The sequence below is a fragment of the Calliphora vicina genome, chromosome 3, assembly GCF_958450345.1.
Source record: "Calliphora vicina chromosome 3, idCalVici1.1, whole genome shotgun sequence".
Lineage (NCBI taxonomy): Eukaryota > Metazoa > Arthropoda > Insecta > Diptera > Calliphoridae > Calliphora > Calliphora vicina.
Genome location: NC_088782.1, coordinates 38,154,172 through 38,171,114, shown reverse-complemented (window position 1 = coordinate 38,171,114; position 16,943 = coordinate 38,154,172). Strand labels below are relative to the sequence as shown.

The 16,943-nt window shown below is 29.9% G+C and overlaps 2 protein-coding genes across 2 annotated transcripts; one reads left to right on the top strand and one right to left on the bottom strand.

Moving 5' to 3' along the window:
* Nucleotides 1-229: 229 nt before the first annotated feature.
* Nucleotides 230-4,222, bottom strand: LOC135954910 (uncharacterized). Its single transcript, XM_065505153.1, has 2 exons — nucleotides 3,701-4,222; nucleotides 230-1,554 (listed from the first exon to the last, which is right to left on the bottom strand). The coding sequence occupies exons 1-2, from the start codon at nucleotides 4,220-4,222 to the stop codon at nucleotides 403-405; spliced, it is 1,674 nt and encodes a 557-aa protein (XP_065361225.1). The 3' UTR covers nucleotides 230-402.
* Nucleotides 4,223-10,586: 6,364 nt separating this feature from the next.
* ebd1 (earthbound 1) lies at nucleotides 10,587-15,743 on the top strand. The gene is made up of 2 exons (XM_065504678.1): nucleotides 10,587-11,645; nucleotides 13,715-15,743. Exons 1-2 carry the CDS (start codon nucleotides 11,556-11,558, stop codon nucleotides 15,467-15,469), a joined length of 1,845 nt encoding a protein of 614 aa, XP_065360750.1. The 5' UTR covers nucleotides 10,587-11,555; the 3' UTR covers nucleotides 15,470-15,743.
* Nucleotides 15,744-16,943: the final 1,200 nt, after the last annotated feature.

Genomic DNA, 16,943 nt, shown 5'->3' with positions numbered 1-16,943 from the left:
TTGTACGATTAACATCTATATATAAAATTCAGAATGAGACCATGGGGTATTCTAGAGATAATTGAAATTTAGGGATATATTTGAAAAAAGTTGTCGTTTTTGAAATTTGAATCTCGATAAAATTTATTTATAAAGGAACTGTGTACAAAGTTTTAACAAATATGGAACGAGTATGGTCCTTTACCTTATCCAAAATTGTTGTTCCCTCCCGATTATTTACTAGAAAATCTTTACTTTAAAAACTTAAAAATTGTTTATTTATTTAATGTAAATTAAATATCTTCAATTTAATATGTAAAAATATAATAATTATAGAATTGTTTTAAAATAATAACAGTTATTAGCCAATTGAGTTCTCTGTGATAACTTTCTATCTCTTATTTAATTAATATTTTATCATTATTAAAAACCGCAACATTTGCCTTGTTCCATTAACTCTTCAGCTTCTGATACAGCTTCCAAAAGAGTCATTTTCACTAGACGTTGATGTTTTTTACTGAGACGTCGGGTCTTTTCAAACATTTCTTGAAAGAAAGCCTTTAAATCAGTTGTGTCCATTGAGGTATCACTATTAGCGGTTAAGCTGCATAAACATTTCACTCTCAATTCAGGCATAACAGGAGGATCATCGTTTGTTTCCTTTGGAAGAATTAATGAATTTTCTGTTTTTGCAGGCGTTATTAACGAATATGATGGATTAATTTCAGTTTGTGTGGTAATTCCTGATGTTTGTTCAATTTGCGGTTCTATAATTGGTTCTTCTATAAGAGGGTTTGACTTTTCAGTTGAGTCTTCTTGTGTTAAAGCATTATCTAAGATTTTGGGCGATTCCTCCTGTTGGCTTTGATTGCGTTTAGGTTTAATTAAATAATGATTAATAATTTTTCTGCTTCCTGTATTTAATAATCGACATTTATTTAAAGTTTTTGTGGAACTCATAGGATCTCTTTTAACAGATTGTGTGGCTAATGATTCAGTGGTAGTACTGTCAATATTGTAACGTGTTTTTTTATGTATAGCGTTTGCTGGTAATATCACCCTATGACGTTTTCTGAATTGAGAATTTAATAAAATTGGCGGGGATGATGTTACTGCAGGTACTGTTTTATTGCTTATGGGTATATGTTGCAAATGGGATTTTACTGCTGGAATTGTATTGATGGCCAGTTGATTATGTTGTGGTATAGATAAGACTTGCATTTGCGGACTTATTTGTTTTGATTCTGTAATTATTTGTTTATCATTTTGTAAGATTTGTGGAGGTAGTGTGCGAGTTGATGGCGGCGGTGTTTCCAATTCATAGATTATAAAACTGTTTTCGGATGCTGTTAATTGATTTTCAGTTTTAACTGTTACCCCTTCCTTTATTAATGGTTCTTCCAAGAATTCTTCAGTTTTTATCGTTACCAATGGTGAAATGTCATCTGAGATCGGTTCATTTTTAACCAGTATATTTAAGTTTGACCTAGGTAAAGTTGTTAGTAGGTCGTCTTCATCATTTAAAAACTCTTGTTTTATAAAAGTATCATATTTTAAGTTCATTTCTGTTGGTAGCTAAATAAAGAAAGAAAAAAATATTTAAAAGTAATTATTTCATAAAATTTCGGTATTTAAAAAAATAAATATTAATAAAATATGTACAAAATAAGCCCACTGTGATAAAGAGAGAGAGAGAGAGCTGTTAATAAAATCTGGAGTACATATTAAGAGAGAATTTAAATAATAAACCTAAAATTATTACAGCTCACCTATTCGAAAGCATTTAATTTATTAATCCTTAAAATTGTTTTTTTTTATTTGTTTTAGTGAAAATTAATTCATAAAGAAACACACATTAAATTCCCAAATCACACATGAATAGAAACCAAACTAAAAAAAGAACATGTACTGAATGAATACCTAGAATTATATAAAGTGTTCATTTTTAAAAGTTTAGCATTTATTCAGCATTAAATATATATATTTAAAAGCTATATTATAGCTTAAAGTTCATATTGGCTCTCGAACAAAAAGTAGCTTTAAGCTTATGTCATATAAATCATAAAACAAAACACTGAATAAAACATGGGGTAAGAGAGAGATGCAAACTAATTATCAAAAATCTACGTGATGAGAATGTTCATAATTAAAATTTAAAAAAAACACACACAAAATTGATAGACAGACATTTTTTCAATACTGTTTTGGTTTTGCCTAAAGCTTTTACCACAGATTACAGCTTTTACATTACAGAAATTTGACAGCCAGATATGAAGCAACAAGATGAAAATTGCGAAAAAAGAAGGAAATCGTTTCAAATTCAATGGCGCATATTCAGAAATCATAACTAAAGTCGGAACTAGTAAAACAGAAACTAAAAAATAGTCATATATAGTTGTAGATCTTATTCACAATTCATAACTAGCTTAGTTACTGCTTTGACATATAGAGAAAACAAAATATCGATAATATTTTGATCGATATATACTGTAATTAATTAAAAGGCTTATAAAGCTATTAAGAGACTATTTTTGTTCTCCAAAAGTACATAAAAAATTTATAGTTATAGTTTGTATGTAAATCAATTAAAATAAGGGTATGTAGAATGAAATTTTTCAATAGAATGTTGTTGACAAAAAAAAAACACATCTCAAGATTATTTTCTTTTTGTATAGGTACATGTATTAAAATGAAATCAATCAGCTGTTTTTTGAATGTATTAGTAGTTGGCATTTAGTTACAACTTCACCCATGATTAAATGCTAACTAATTGTGCTGAAAGTAACCAATTGTGAATAACTTAAATAGGTACTTAAAAAAGTCAACACTTGGTGATCGTTTATGAATATGCGCCAATGTATTTAGCTCACAAATTCGAAAATTATGGGGTTTTCGGATTGAGTTATACGGTACATTATAATCAAATAAATAGATTAAGCATTGCGCAGGACCGTTAGTCAAGCAGCTGTTTGCGTGACTTAGGGGCTTTCAGGCTTAAATATATCGATTCAGGCTTAAAGATATCGATCCCTTTGCGCGAAATTATCGTATGTTACAAAAACAAAATTTTACAGGAGAGCTTTATTATTAAATTTCTTTGCTTTGGCTGGTATCATCAATACCAAATTTTATATGCGATACAATAACCGATTTAGTAAATTATAATATTTTACTATGTATAAATGTAACATTCGATAATTTCGCGCAAAGGGGTCGATATGACTCTTCATAGCTCTGATTTTCAAGACTAAACTGGCAACTCGCTTTATTTTGATTTTCTTGCGATAACAATAACTACAACTTGTGTCGACAAGAAACCACACAATTATAGTAGGGAATATGTTTTTTTTTAAGCTTTAATATTTTTATAAATAAAGCTTGAGTGTCTGTAATTCTCATTCACTTTATGGTTATATTTGTATAAGTCTTTAGTTTTTCTAATGCATTTTGGGAAAAGGTTTCCTGATGATCTGGCCTAAGCAACCAATGAAATGCACATAGGAACTAGCTTATAGCCTAACAATAAATTTCAGTGAATTTATCAATAATTAAATTGGGAATTTAGCATATGAAAACTAAATCTAACTAGAAATCAGTTAAAGTTTTTTGTTTAACTGGCTTTATAGATTATTTCTCCACTTCTGTTTCTATTTGATCAATGGGTATATCAAAAAACAATACTTTTGAACAACATTTAATGCTTTCAAGGAACTATATCTACCTCCTCATCGCCTTCATCATCTTCGGGTACATTTTCTATGCCAATATCTGAGTTGTCATTGGCGATAACATCAATTATTTCGGTTTCAGTTAAATGTCCATAGCAGTGTATATAATCCCGGTGAATTGGACGAATTTTAATATTCTGACGTCTCTTCCACCTAAATAGCCAATTTTTGTCTGGCTCAAAGTCTTCTTCTAGCTCTACTGCAAACTCTTTAGATTTTTTCAGGAGTGCCATACTACTTACAACAGCACCTTTACTTCTCTGTTGATCAAACCATTGTCTCAGTGCCTTTTCAACATTATCATGGAGGCCTTTTCGATTTCTTTTTTGCTTTAAATTTGTTGTACCAGCAGCTTTATAAATTTCATCTTTCCTTTTTAAAATACGGTTTACAGTTGAAATATCACATTTATATTTTAAACAAATTCTTTTTTTTGCAATCTGTTGTTCTTCAATTTCTTTAATTATTTGAATTTTTTCTTTTATTGATAAAGATGTTACCTTTTTTCTGGACATTTTTAGTTTGAAGTTTACGTTTCAACTAAAGATTCATTTGCAAGGCGAATTTATACAAGGTGGAGTCAGTCAAACAGCTGATAATTTTTTCTTTTTTCGCTTTTTGGTTCTAACAACTGTCAAACCTTGTTTTTATATTTAAATATCTACATATACTAAGCTTATTAATAAAAAATTTATTGTTTACATAAATAATTAAAGCCCTCACTATTCAATTATCTACACTATATTAAGTTTAAATACTTATTTGTTGAATTTTTCATTTTGGTTTTTTGACATTTGTTAAGACCAATCGTTGTTTTTGTAGAACTGACACCACCTTATTGAATTCGCCTTGTTCATTTGTTTACATTTTTTTATAAACAAAACAACAAATCCGTGTTGTCAACTAGAGATTTGTGATTTTTTCCGTCTAAAAATTATGACAAATATACTCTATTTTAGCTACTTTTAATATTATTAATAAGAAATCGTATGTTTCTTATGTATGAACAATGCACTTAAATTAAAAAATTGATATGGAATTTGTTAAAATAAATATGTATACAAAACATAACGTGAAAATGGTTGTCTATTTAAAAAAATGATCAGGTATAGAATCCATGTGTTAGTGTTATTGCTGTGTTATGGCACAATTGTCAATGCTTATGCTCAGATAACTTTATCCTGACAACAAATGTCATTAATTTTTATGATAATTATATGTCATGTATATGCAGGGGTTATGTTTATGTGCAAATATAACAGTGGGACAAGTTATTATTCATCACGACAATTTTTTTTGTAGCAATGTTCTCACCGCAGAAGAGGAACATATTTTTTCCTTAACAAACTGTAAGCCTTGTCACTTGTGGAATACAAAGACATTGATTATGCAATATCTGCTTTTGTAAAGTTTTGTCCGTTTTTAAGTTTTTTTATTTGGCTTTAGTAAACTGACGTCTCAATTATTTCCCTAGATTTACGTTTGCAAAACTGATGAGACAAATATTTTCTGATTACTGATTGACTTTGTAAAATTTTAAGCATTCTCCGAGCGCAAAGCATCTCTAGACACGATTTTAATGAAGTATTTGAGAACTTTGTAAATACTTACAAACATGTACTGCTGTGAACTATCTTCCTTAATGTCAGTCGTTATTGGAGAGCTTCTCTTGTCGCATGTTTCAATTTCATTTGGAATTTCAATTACATTTGCAGTAGCGCTGGACTCTATTGTCGGAACTGCTCCCGGTTTCAATTTTGGTGCACGCCGATTACTATATCCTATTCATAAGTATTAAGTAATGTACTGCATAAATTAAATTTATGATAACTTACCCATTTCAAATTTCATATTTCTTTCAAAATCCTCCTGTTTGAAATGTAATGCACAAATTTTCTCTTTTTGAAGATTAATGGGTTTCCATCGATTGCAAAACTTTACCCAAGACTTTCTTTGTGCTGCATCTTTCGGAAAATTGTAAAAGGATACAGCTATATTAAAAATAATAAATATTTCATTAAAAACACGCAACATTTTAATCTCATAATTTCTCACTTGTTTTTATGCTGTTACTTTGCTTGCATTTGCCCACAGCACACTTCATGTTTATGTTATATTTTGTTTAGTTTTTCTTGGAGCTGGAACTATTTACCAAATATTCTTTTCTAATTTTATTTTTTTAGTGTTTTTCAATAAATTTAAAGCGAAATTCGTTATTTATATCGGTTCTTGAAATATTTTTTTGAAAACTGTCAATGTAATTTTAATTGCCGGGTTGCCAATATCAAGTAAAAAAGGTGTCAGTCTCATATATGAAATAGAATTGACAACCCTTAAGAAGGAATAACTGCGTCAGCTAACATGCGCATATCGTAATCTTTAGTTTATCATTCATTCTTGGTCATTACTTACGAAGTTTTTTTTATACATTCAAATAAGTACGAACATATTTATTTATCAAGCAACATAAATGTTTAACATTTATTTATAATTAACAGAAAGAAATACGACAAAAGTCTACCTAAATCACAAGTGAAAAGATAAACTACTAAACTGCCGCACATAACTTAAAAAATGAATGTATGTTTGTATATTGATTATAAAAGTGTTCATCAAAAGAGAATTTATAGACGACCTCAGAAGAACAGCTGATTAATTTTTTCTTTACTTATGTAGATGTTTGATCTGTCAAATTCACTTGTGTTTGCTGTAGCAGTTCAACTATTTTTTACCAAAACAAAGTGTCTGTTGTTTTTGTAAATGTTGTAGTTCTGTTGTCTCCTTCTATTAATACCCCTTGGTTCATTCTTAAAGTTTTTCATTTATTCAGCTATTATTTTTTATTTTAAAAGCTATATAAAGTTTAAAGTTTTCATTGTGCAAAGAAAAATTATAGCTTTTAAGCTCTCACTAACAATAAATACATGCTACATAAAAAAAATGTAAACAAACCAGCACAACGAAAGCACACAATGAAGAAAAAAACCTTCAACTACATACAGCTTTCTGTTTTGTTTACATTTGTAAGTCATTAAATGTCATCGTCTTTAAACTGCATTAACCCCTAAAAACAACAAAGTGTATTTTTTTAATTGTTCATATTTTTTTTTATTTTGCTTATGTACAAATGAGAGTGAGAATATGAATGCCGCCAATAAGATTTGCTAGACATGCGCATCACTTTTGTATTTTTCATAGATTCTGGGCACACGTCATTACACGAGTTCTTTTTTTTTGTTATTTTGTTTTGTAGTTCTCTTATATGAAATTAATTGAAGTGAATTAAGTATGAACGTGTAAATAATAAACACATAAAACAATGGGCAGTATGTATGGTATGTATTTATGTACATTATCAACTAAATTTTTGTACAACATGGAATTCTAAATTTAAATCATCGTGTTTGCATGATTATGAGAATTTAGTTGACATCAGAAGCGCATATTTAACGAGGGCATACATATTGCTAACTAAATTTATTGGATCTTAAAAGAATACTTCTAGACAGTCAAGTTTTTTCACACTTTTTTTTTTACAATATTCCATTGTTTTTTAAATATAACTTCCCGGGTGAAGGAAAATTTCAAACGCACAATACATATTTCATCGCGAAAAATAAAAAAAATGTCAAGATCAACTACCTTCAGCTATATTTTGAAGTTTGTATTGTGAATAGTTTTCAATTCAGAGTAAAAAAATAGGTGAAATCATGAACCGATGTTGCCCATTTTCAATAACAAACCCTATTGTGGTGTGATCGACATGGCTATATCGTCTTATGAGGACCCAGAATATATCGTCCCCTCAATAAAACAATAGTGTATAAGCATATACACCATTATTATACCCTTCACCTTCTTGAGAAGGGTAGATATGTTCTAGATCCAAATCTACAATAATTCTGTCAGACATGCTTTCGAGAATGGCTGAGATATGAGGAAAAAACCAGGACAACCTCGATTTTTGACCTATATCTGGATTACTAAGTCGTTAACATAGACAATATGTATATCTAATGATAGATATTTCAAAGACCTTTGCAATGACATATACATATATATAAAACCATAGTAAGTTGGAGCAACAATGGGTCAAAATCGGAAAATAATATTTTTTAACCAGATTTTTTTTTTTCAACAAGTTTTTTTTCGCTAAATACTAAAAAAAATTAAAAAAATTAAATTTAAAAAAACAAATCGAAAATTTTGTTTCCAAAAAATGAAAAAAACAGCAAAAAAATAATAAATTTTGTTTAACTAAAAATATTTAAAATTTTTATTTTGAAGTATAATTTGGTGAAGATTCAGCACAGCCTAATATAGCTCTCTTGTTTTTTTATTGCATAAGAATCTACATAACTGATTCTATATGTGGTCAAAATTTTGTGAAATTCATCCACAAAGTGGGTCAAAAAATCAATTGAAATATTCCTTTTGTTCTAGATGTCTACTAACACCAAACATTTTAAACTCAATTACCTATTTCGAAATGGTAAAAAAATTATACACTATTATTTTATTTCGATATGTAACAAACGGAATGAGAAAATTTTTTTTGATGGTGGGTATAAAAATAAGAGTGTATATGCGGTTGTGACGAATCATATATTCCGTCACATAAGTACTAAAATCCTAATTCGAAATTAAAAAATGTCAGCCATTTATGCCATAAATCCACAATTTAGTTCCAAAAAAAATCGCATAAATTGAATTCGCATAAAGCGATACTCTAGCGTCATATAAAAACTAATGATTCGTTCCAAAATTCTGAAAAACCGCATAAATTCAAATTTTAATTAAAAATCCAGAGCAAAAATACTTACCCCCAGTAACACGAAGTCTGGTTATGTTTTAACTAATAGTTATACTGACAGTTTTCATACAAAAATAATTTTAACCGACAATATAACTATTAGTTAAGGCATATCCAGACTTCATGTTAATGGGGGTTAAACAGTAAAAACAAAAAATAAACAAAAATATAATATTAATTCATTAATAACAGAAAAAACAGAAAATTATCAAAAAAAATAAGCTAAAACATTTTTTAAGGAAATTCTGTAAATATGTATGATCAATCTGAATGACTGAATAATTGTCGGTATAGTTTAGGAATTGGTTCAACTTTATTTTCATCACTAGATGATATATCATATTGTAAAATATCATTTTCATCACTAGAATTTAAAAAAAACATCTAAAATTTTAGAATCTGTTAAAATTCCAAAAAAAAAATTGTGAATTTAAAAACCGCATAAATTTGAATCCGCATAAAACGAGACCTGAGTGTATACAATTTAAATATATGTTTCTTTTTTGTAATGATAAAAACTAAAAAATAAATTAAAATAAATTTAAAATAAATTAAATAAATTTATTTTTTTCCATTTTGAAAATCGCTTACTGTACTTAATAATCGTTATGAAATTTGACATAAATAAGTTTTATATGAACCTAAATCTTTCCACGAATTTTTGTGAGGAACAGTCTATAATTGACCTTACTCATTTATGTATTAGAAAAATATTTTATTGTCAATAAATAAAAAATACCCTCATGTTGATTGATGGTGGCTATAGAATATTCACACAGCCTTACTCTTACTTGTTATACCCTTATACCCCTTGTCATTCTGTTTGTAATTTCTACATTTTTCATTTGCGACCCCAAAGTATATTCTGGATCGTTATAGATAACAGTCGATATAGCCGTGTCCGTCTGTATGTTGAAATCAACTTTCCGTAGCCCCGAAAGATATGCATGGTTCATACATCAATATGTATATCCGCTATAGACAAGGTTTAAAATCGAGAAAATCGGCCCACAAATGGCTGAGATATAGGGAAAAAAGCAGGACAACCTCGAATTTTGATCTGTCTATAACTGGATATACAATATGGATATCTAATGACAGATATTTCACAGTACTTCAGACCTATAATCGGGAAAAATATTTTTTAACTAGAATTTGTTCACCAAAAAATTTTTTCACAAATAAAATTATTTAAAAAAATAAAAAAAAAATTGCCATAAAATCAAAAAAACATTAAATTTTTTAAAATTTATCAAAAAAGAAATTGGAATTTTTTTTTAATTTGATTATATTTATTTGAAAATATTTAAAATTCTTATTTTAAGAAGGTTATATAAGATTCGGCTCGGCTCTAGTATCAAAAATAGTTCTAAGTCTATTGGTATACATCGTGGGAGCATTTTTTTTGTTTTAAACATCCCACTACACCGAACTTATTATGGGTATGCCTGGGTGTTGGGTATACCTTTTGTAGGGTATGTATAGTCAATAAGTAAGTTCTGTCCAGCAGTCACTGAGCTGATTATGCGCAAGAAATTAACAAAGAGACGAGTAATGAAAAGAAAATAAAAAATATGAATTTTTTATATTAACAAGTGCACTGGAAAAAAAAACAAAGAAATATATAAATATGTAATAATGCATTTTACAAATAAATAATCATTGCACTCCCAGAAAGTGAGAGAAATGAGAAAGAGAGTTTAACAAAAATAAAATTAAATTGCACTGTAGAAATAAAAAAAATTATAATAATAGTCACAAGCAACCCCCTCTCCTGTAAGCCAAGTGGTGGTATGATGAAAATATCAAATCAAACACGATATGTAGTACATAGTATATATAACAAATAAAAACGAATGCTTATCAGTTTCTACAATATCGGACTGACTGACTGAAAGGCAGGTAGGCTGGCTGGCTGGCTGGCTGGCTGCTGAAATATACATACATATATAAAATAAAAAAAACACATTGACTAAAAATATACAGTAAGCATGTATAAACCCCCCAACCCAACCTCGTAATAATGAATGTATAAAAAGTACGTGGTGTGTACATATGAATGTTTGTATATAGAAGAAAAAAAAGAGCTGATACAACACCCTGGCACCGGCGCATTATCACATCTATGACAATGATAAATGAGCGTGAGAGCAGTGCATGTGTATTGGGAAAAATCTATAGAAAAAAATGGAGCAAAATCTATATGTGGAAAAACTCTCTCTGACAAGCTAATGTACTCTCCGCTTAGCGGTGGAAAACGAACATTTCCATTTAAGTGAGCACCACATAGTACGACGGAACGATACACGGGTTGTTTCCGCTTTTGACTAAACGCAATGTTCTAGTTGTATATTAAACGTTGTGTTATAAACGTGTGTGGTGGCTGGGAAGTGATTAACAAACAGTGAAATACATATGTACTTACATATTTATTATACAAAAAGTGTACCATTGTGACTTTATACAAACATTCATACTTTTCTACTAGCTGTCTTTCTATTAGTGTTGTTGCTTTCAAAAACGAAAAAGCCCTCGGTTTTGCTTACATCCATACGTATGTAGTACATATCTGTTCTGTTCTATATATACAACAACAGAAAAACAACACAGGCGCAAAGTAGGGAGGTGGGAAAGTAACAAAAAAAAAAAACTAATGGAATCGAAATAAGAAAAAATCAACAACACAGTTGTGAAAATCAAAGCACACACTCTCATACACTTACATATTTATTAAAAACTGACTGAATGAAATAACAAAAACAAAAGAAGAAAAAACGTCACTATATGAACCAAAAGAGGAGTAGCTACATATTTCCAAAATAAAGCTCCACACTCCATAATTACCTACCTATAATAGATTTTAAACATTGCTATATATTTTGTACTTGACTTTAATAAAATCAGCAAAAATCAAAAATCTATTTAATCGCAAAAATTTTAAGAAAAAAAATTTGCACTTTAAAATTAATCAGTTTTGCTAAATTTGCATAAATTAAAGTGCAAATTATTGTTGTTACGAATACAAATACAACAACATGAAACCCACAACGAAAACAACAACTACAAATAATAATAACAATAATGCTAAAGATGTTACAATTACAACCATCAATGACCACAATAAGGTGAGTCTTGTTTATTTTTTATTTTATTTATTTTTTTTATTATGCCTCTTACCCCCCACACTTTAGGTTTTTCATGAGTTTCAGGTATTTTTCATTTGTATTAATTTGTGTCCAAAGCTATTTGTTTTGCTGCTGTAAAACAGACAATGGAACTGCGCCGAAGCAGAAACTATAATTCGTTTTACATTAAGTGTTGCATGTATAATGGACATTTTATTTTGTAAATGTGTCTGTACATTTTGTTTGGGGCACATGCTATTTGAGTGCACCATACAAAGTACATAATTTGAAAAGTAAATTTAAATTAAATTCTTAAATTCAGAAGTAAAAAAAACTTAGTTGCTACCATACACTCCCAGCTTCTTTTTTTTATAACTTTATTTCTAAACTCATACCTATTAAATGCTTCCCGTTTTTTGGGTGCCAAGAAATATAAAATGTTTGCCACACTTTCGGACGAAAAGTTCAATAAATTATCACTCCATTAGATTCCCTTATTCCACATAATTCATTTGATATAATTAATAAAAAATTCCCATTAAATTTACAAAATTATTTTAGCTCAAGTGGCTTGCAAGTAGGGTTTTTATCCCGAGAATTCCCGGTACAAATTTCCCGGGAATTTTGCCAATTTTCCACTACCCGATTCCCGGGATGTTTAGTCGGGAATCCCGGGAATTAATAACTGAAGAAACTATCAACTAAACGTGAAAAGTTTTGTTTACAGTTTTTTTATTGTTCCAATTTGAATGTTATATTTAGTATTTTCTTTCTTATAGTCCATTTATATCTGCCCGAAATCTAGTTTAAAATGATTTCAATCACCTCAGAAACCTAGTAATTTTTTTTGTTATAGTTTTTTTTCTAGTTTCCGCTTTATGTTACTCCATGATCCACACTGTCACACTGTCATAGAGAAAACACATAGAGCAGAAACTAGAAAAAACTGAAATTAAACAAGTAAGAGAGCTATATTCGGCTGAGCCGAATCTTATATACCCTCCACCAAATTATAGGTAAACAAAATTTATTTTTTTTCCAAAGTAGTTTTTTAATTTTTTGGAAAAAAAATTTTTGAATTGTTATTTTAAAATTATTTAAAAAATTTTTTTTTTTTTAATTTAAAAACTTTTTGTTTTTTAAATTTTTTTTATGATGAAAAAAAAATTCGGGTTAAAAAATATTTTTTCCGATTTTGACAAAAATAGGTCAAAAATCGAGGTTGTCCTTGATTTTTCCTCATATCTCAGCCATTTGTGGACCGATTTTGCTGATTTTAAATAGGAAACTTCTCGAAAGCATGTCTGACAATATTATTGAAGATTTGGATCCCGAAGATATCCGGGGTCTTCAGAAAAATTATTTCAACAGACAGACGGACATGGCTTAATCGACTCCGATATCTATAAGGATCTAGAATATATATACTTTATAGGGTCGGAAAATTATATTGTGGAAATTACAAACGGAATGACAAAATTTATAAACCCTTCTCACGAAGGTGAAGGGTATAAAAGTTACTCAAAATAATCACTAATTTTTTTACTAATTCACTCTCACAACTGAGTTAGGTCTTTGACAGGAGAGTTTCCAATCTATGTGTATTTATTAATGGCTTCTCTTACGTATTGTTGAGTACATATCGTCACCTGATATGCAAAAGATAGATATTGACACAGCTCATCAAGATACATAAATTTTTAGCTTTCTGTTTTTTTTTTTAAATAACGACTTTATTAAATAAAGATAATCATATTTGTAACCCAAACACATTTCATTTTATTAAGTTTTTTGTCTCTCCTGTAAAATTTTAAAAAGTGATGATAGGCCCTTTTGCTTTTTAGGTGACCATATAAAGCAAAGGTTCAAAAGAATTATGTTTTTCTTAATTCAATATTAAAAATCAAATTATATATCCTCTTAATAATTCCTTTAAACCATTCAGTACGAATTAATTCGTTGTCTTAATTTCTTAGTACTTCAAACGTATTGAATTATTTCTTAATAGAATTCATCACTTATTGAGTCATTCAAGATTTCTTTAATTCAAATTTTCCATCTCTTTGCAGGTACCACGCGTGGAAAAAGTGGTCTTTGACAATCGCATCAAACGCAAAAATGTATTGGCTTTAAATGAGAAAGTTGCTGCCATACGGGAATATGAAAAACGTCCCGTCTACAAACGTATCGGACGCATGTTTCACTGCAGTCCCGATCAAATAAAACGTATAGTACAGCAAAAAGGTGAGATATTAAATGCGTGGGAACAGAGAACGCGCAAATGTCGTGATGCCAAGACATTGGAAATGAAAGTGGTCAAGGTGTCAATGTTGGGAAAGGCCGTCTATGAATGGATCCGTAGAATGATGTATTACAAGGATATTTTAATAACGGATGGTCTCATACAAAAGATGGCTTTACAGTTTAAGAGCTCCATGGGTCTGCAGAATTTCTTTCCCCACCAGGAGTGGTGTGATAAATTTCGTTCAACCTATAATATTTCCACATGCGACAGTAAATTGCTAAATATTGGCTACACGCAGGGACAATCGGTGCAAATAAAGGATGTTATGAAAGATGTGCTATCTGAGTGCTCTCCAGATCACGATGACAACAATGATGATGATGAAGTGGAATATATTGAGGACGGGGATGACGAGGACAATGGTAATTGTGAAAACGATTGCATAAGCATTCACAGTGATGAGGGGGAGATGAAAGTGAAGAGCAAGTTAAGAAAGAAAATAACGGATAAAAATGTTCAGAAAATGCCGAACAATGAGGCCACCACTAAAACAGTGCAAATAATGCCACATGCCCAATTGCAGAGCTTAAGACAGTTGGTGGGACTACCAATACAATCAAATGGTCTACCAGGCATGTCTCAAAAGGTTCTGGTAGCTACGCCAATAGTGGCTCCGGGACAAAAGCAGGGTTCAACACCCATGACCATGACTATTATACCATTGGCCTCTTTAGCTCAACCCTCAAATGCTATAAATACAGCCACAACATCTGTAACAACTTGCTCCACCTCCCATAATAACAACAACAATAGTAGCAACAACTATGTAAAAGATCAGCAAGTAGCTGTACCGCCTCCATTGCTGGAAATTAAAAAAGAAATCAAAGAGGAACCCAAAGATGATGATATATTGAAAAAAACCGAAGAGGAAATTATACAAATTAAGAAAGAATATCTAACAGATGATGAAGATGTAGCAGAGACTCCAGCAAAACAACAACACACACCTGCCCTACAATCCAACACACCTACACATATTGTAGCTATACCTTTAGCCAACAAGGATATGATAGAAGAGTCTACAAATGATTCCCTAGATGATCTCACACTGTCATCTTTAAGAAAACGCATCAAAACTGAAGAACCTTCGGCCGAACAGATTATGCCAACAGAAAGAAATTCTTCTCCCCCACCCTTGGCATCAATATCAGTAACAGCAGCCTCATCATCCTCAAGACCTGTGGAAATGCCGCCTATGCCTCCTTTAACTAAAGCTCCTACCCAAAGAAATACCACCTCTTCAACGCCATCACCTAAAGAAACTCCAGCTCCTTCTCTTACCCCTGTACCACCTACCAACCGCTCTAGTCATAAACGTTTAAGATCGAACGAAGACCAGCCGGCTTTACCACCAATTCGATCATATGCCGAGGGTAGAAAATATTTGAAACTCTTGGAAGATTTCGCTTTGGAACGTGAGAATTTCCGTTTGATCGGCCTAATAACCAGAGCCGATGAAGTACTAAGAGAATTAGATCGTAAAGAAAACAATGAAGATGATGATGTTGATATAGATTAGATAAGAGGTGGTGTGGTGGTTTTTATTACAATACATTTTCATTATTTCTATTTTTGTACCAAAAATTAAATGCCAAAGTGTGTTTATTGTTAACATAGTTGTTTAAGTTAGTTTGTGATTATATTCAAATGATTTTATATGTAAATATGATTAAACATGATCCAAATTAAAACAAAATTTTCTAAGAAAATGAATTTCTATACTATATGTAATTTAGTTTGTAAATAATACAAAAAACCAAGCTGTGCTTAAATAAAAAAAAAATTCTAAATAATTTGTGTAATTTGGTTTGAATTCTCAGTGATTTCTATTACGAATATTTGACTTCATTTGGATTCAGTTATTTTAACAGCGATAGTAAACAATTTAATAGCGAAACATCATCAGACAATTGCTTATTGGAAGGAAATACTAATGTTGGACAAAGACACGGACCTTGCGTGTTCCAAATTTGTAAAAATTTGGTACACAGGATTTTTGTGGTCATACAAAATTTGAAGTTGCTCAACAAATTCGCATTGGCTTGTCTTCAACTTTTTTTTTTTTTTGCACTTGAACCTATATAAAAACCAAACTAAAGCGAATATCGAAATTCTGGAGAATATGAAATGGCCATGGAAAACAAGTACATATATTATTGAAATCAGAAGAGTAACAAATTCTTTGTTTGATCGAAATTTTTCGTTTCGTAGCTATTTAAAAATTTCTTAAATTTTTTCAGTCTTGAGTTGCATATACATATGTACATAAAACAGCTAAATAAATATATCCAATAAACCAAAGCGGAGACGCATTAAAAAAATAATTGTGTTGATAAAAATAAAGCCACATGTTCTACGTTCATTTCTACATACTTATCATATCAGATAATTAGTGCGCAGGTCTACAACTAGAGTACAACAACCACAAATGGAAAAAAAAAACTCATTAAAACGACATTTATGTATGTTTTATTTAAAATAAACAAAAATTTCACACTAAAAAATAAGAGAATTAAATCCACTTATTTGTTTGCTGATAGCGATTGAACGAACGAAATATAGACAGACGGAAAGGCCAACGTTTACAATAAACACTTCGGAATTTTGTAGTTTATTAAAGATGATAATAATTAAAAGTTAACTTTTAATGATTAGAAAGATGCATCAAAGTAATCGCATGACTAAAGCTGTTCGCTTGATACTGATGGGATGAAATTATTTATGCATTAAATATGCGTTCAGAAAAGAGATGAACTAATAGTCTATACATATACACTATCATGGTTTGTATGCAGATTAAAATGAACTTTAAATTCAAAATGATTAAGTAGAGGAAGACATACAGTGGTTGACAATACAAAGGAAACTTTTACAATATTCAATTAATAGGTCGAAATCATAAAAAATTCTTAAGAAACTTTTATTTTTTGACCACCTTATTCAAATTAATTTTCTAAATTTATAAAACAAAAGGTTTTTAGTTACTGAAAATT

Coding starts and splice junctions, on each gene's coding strand:
- ebd1 (XM_065504678.1), top strand. CDS start 11,556: ATGAAACCCACAACGAAAACAACAACTACAAATAATAATAACAATAAT. Junction 11,646..13,714: donor CCATCAATGACCACAATAAG/GTGAGTCTTGTT, acceptor ATCTCTTTGCAG/GTACCACGCGTGGAAAAAGT.
- LOC135954910 (XM_065505153.1), bottom strand. CDS start 4,222: ATGTCCAGAAAAAAGGTAACATCTTTATCAATAAAAGAAAAAATTCAA. Junction 1,555..3,700: donor ATGATGAAGGCGATGAGGAG/GTAGATATAGTT, acceptor TTCTTTATTTAG/CTACCAACAGAAATGAACTT.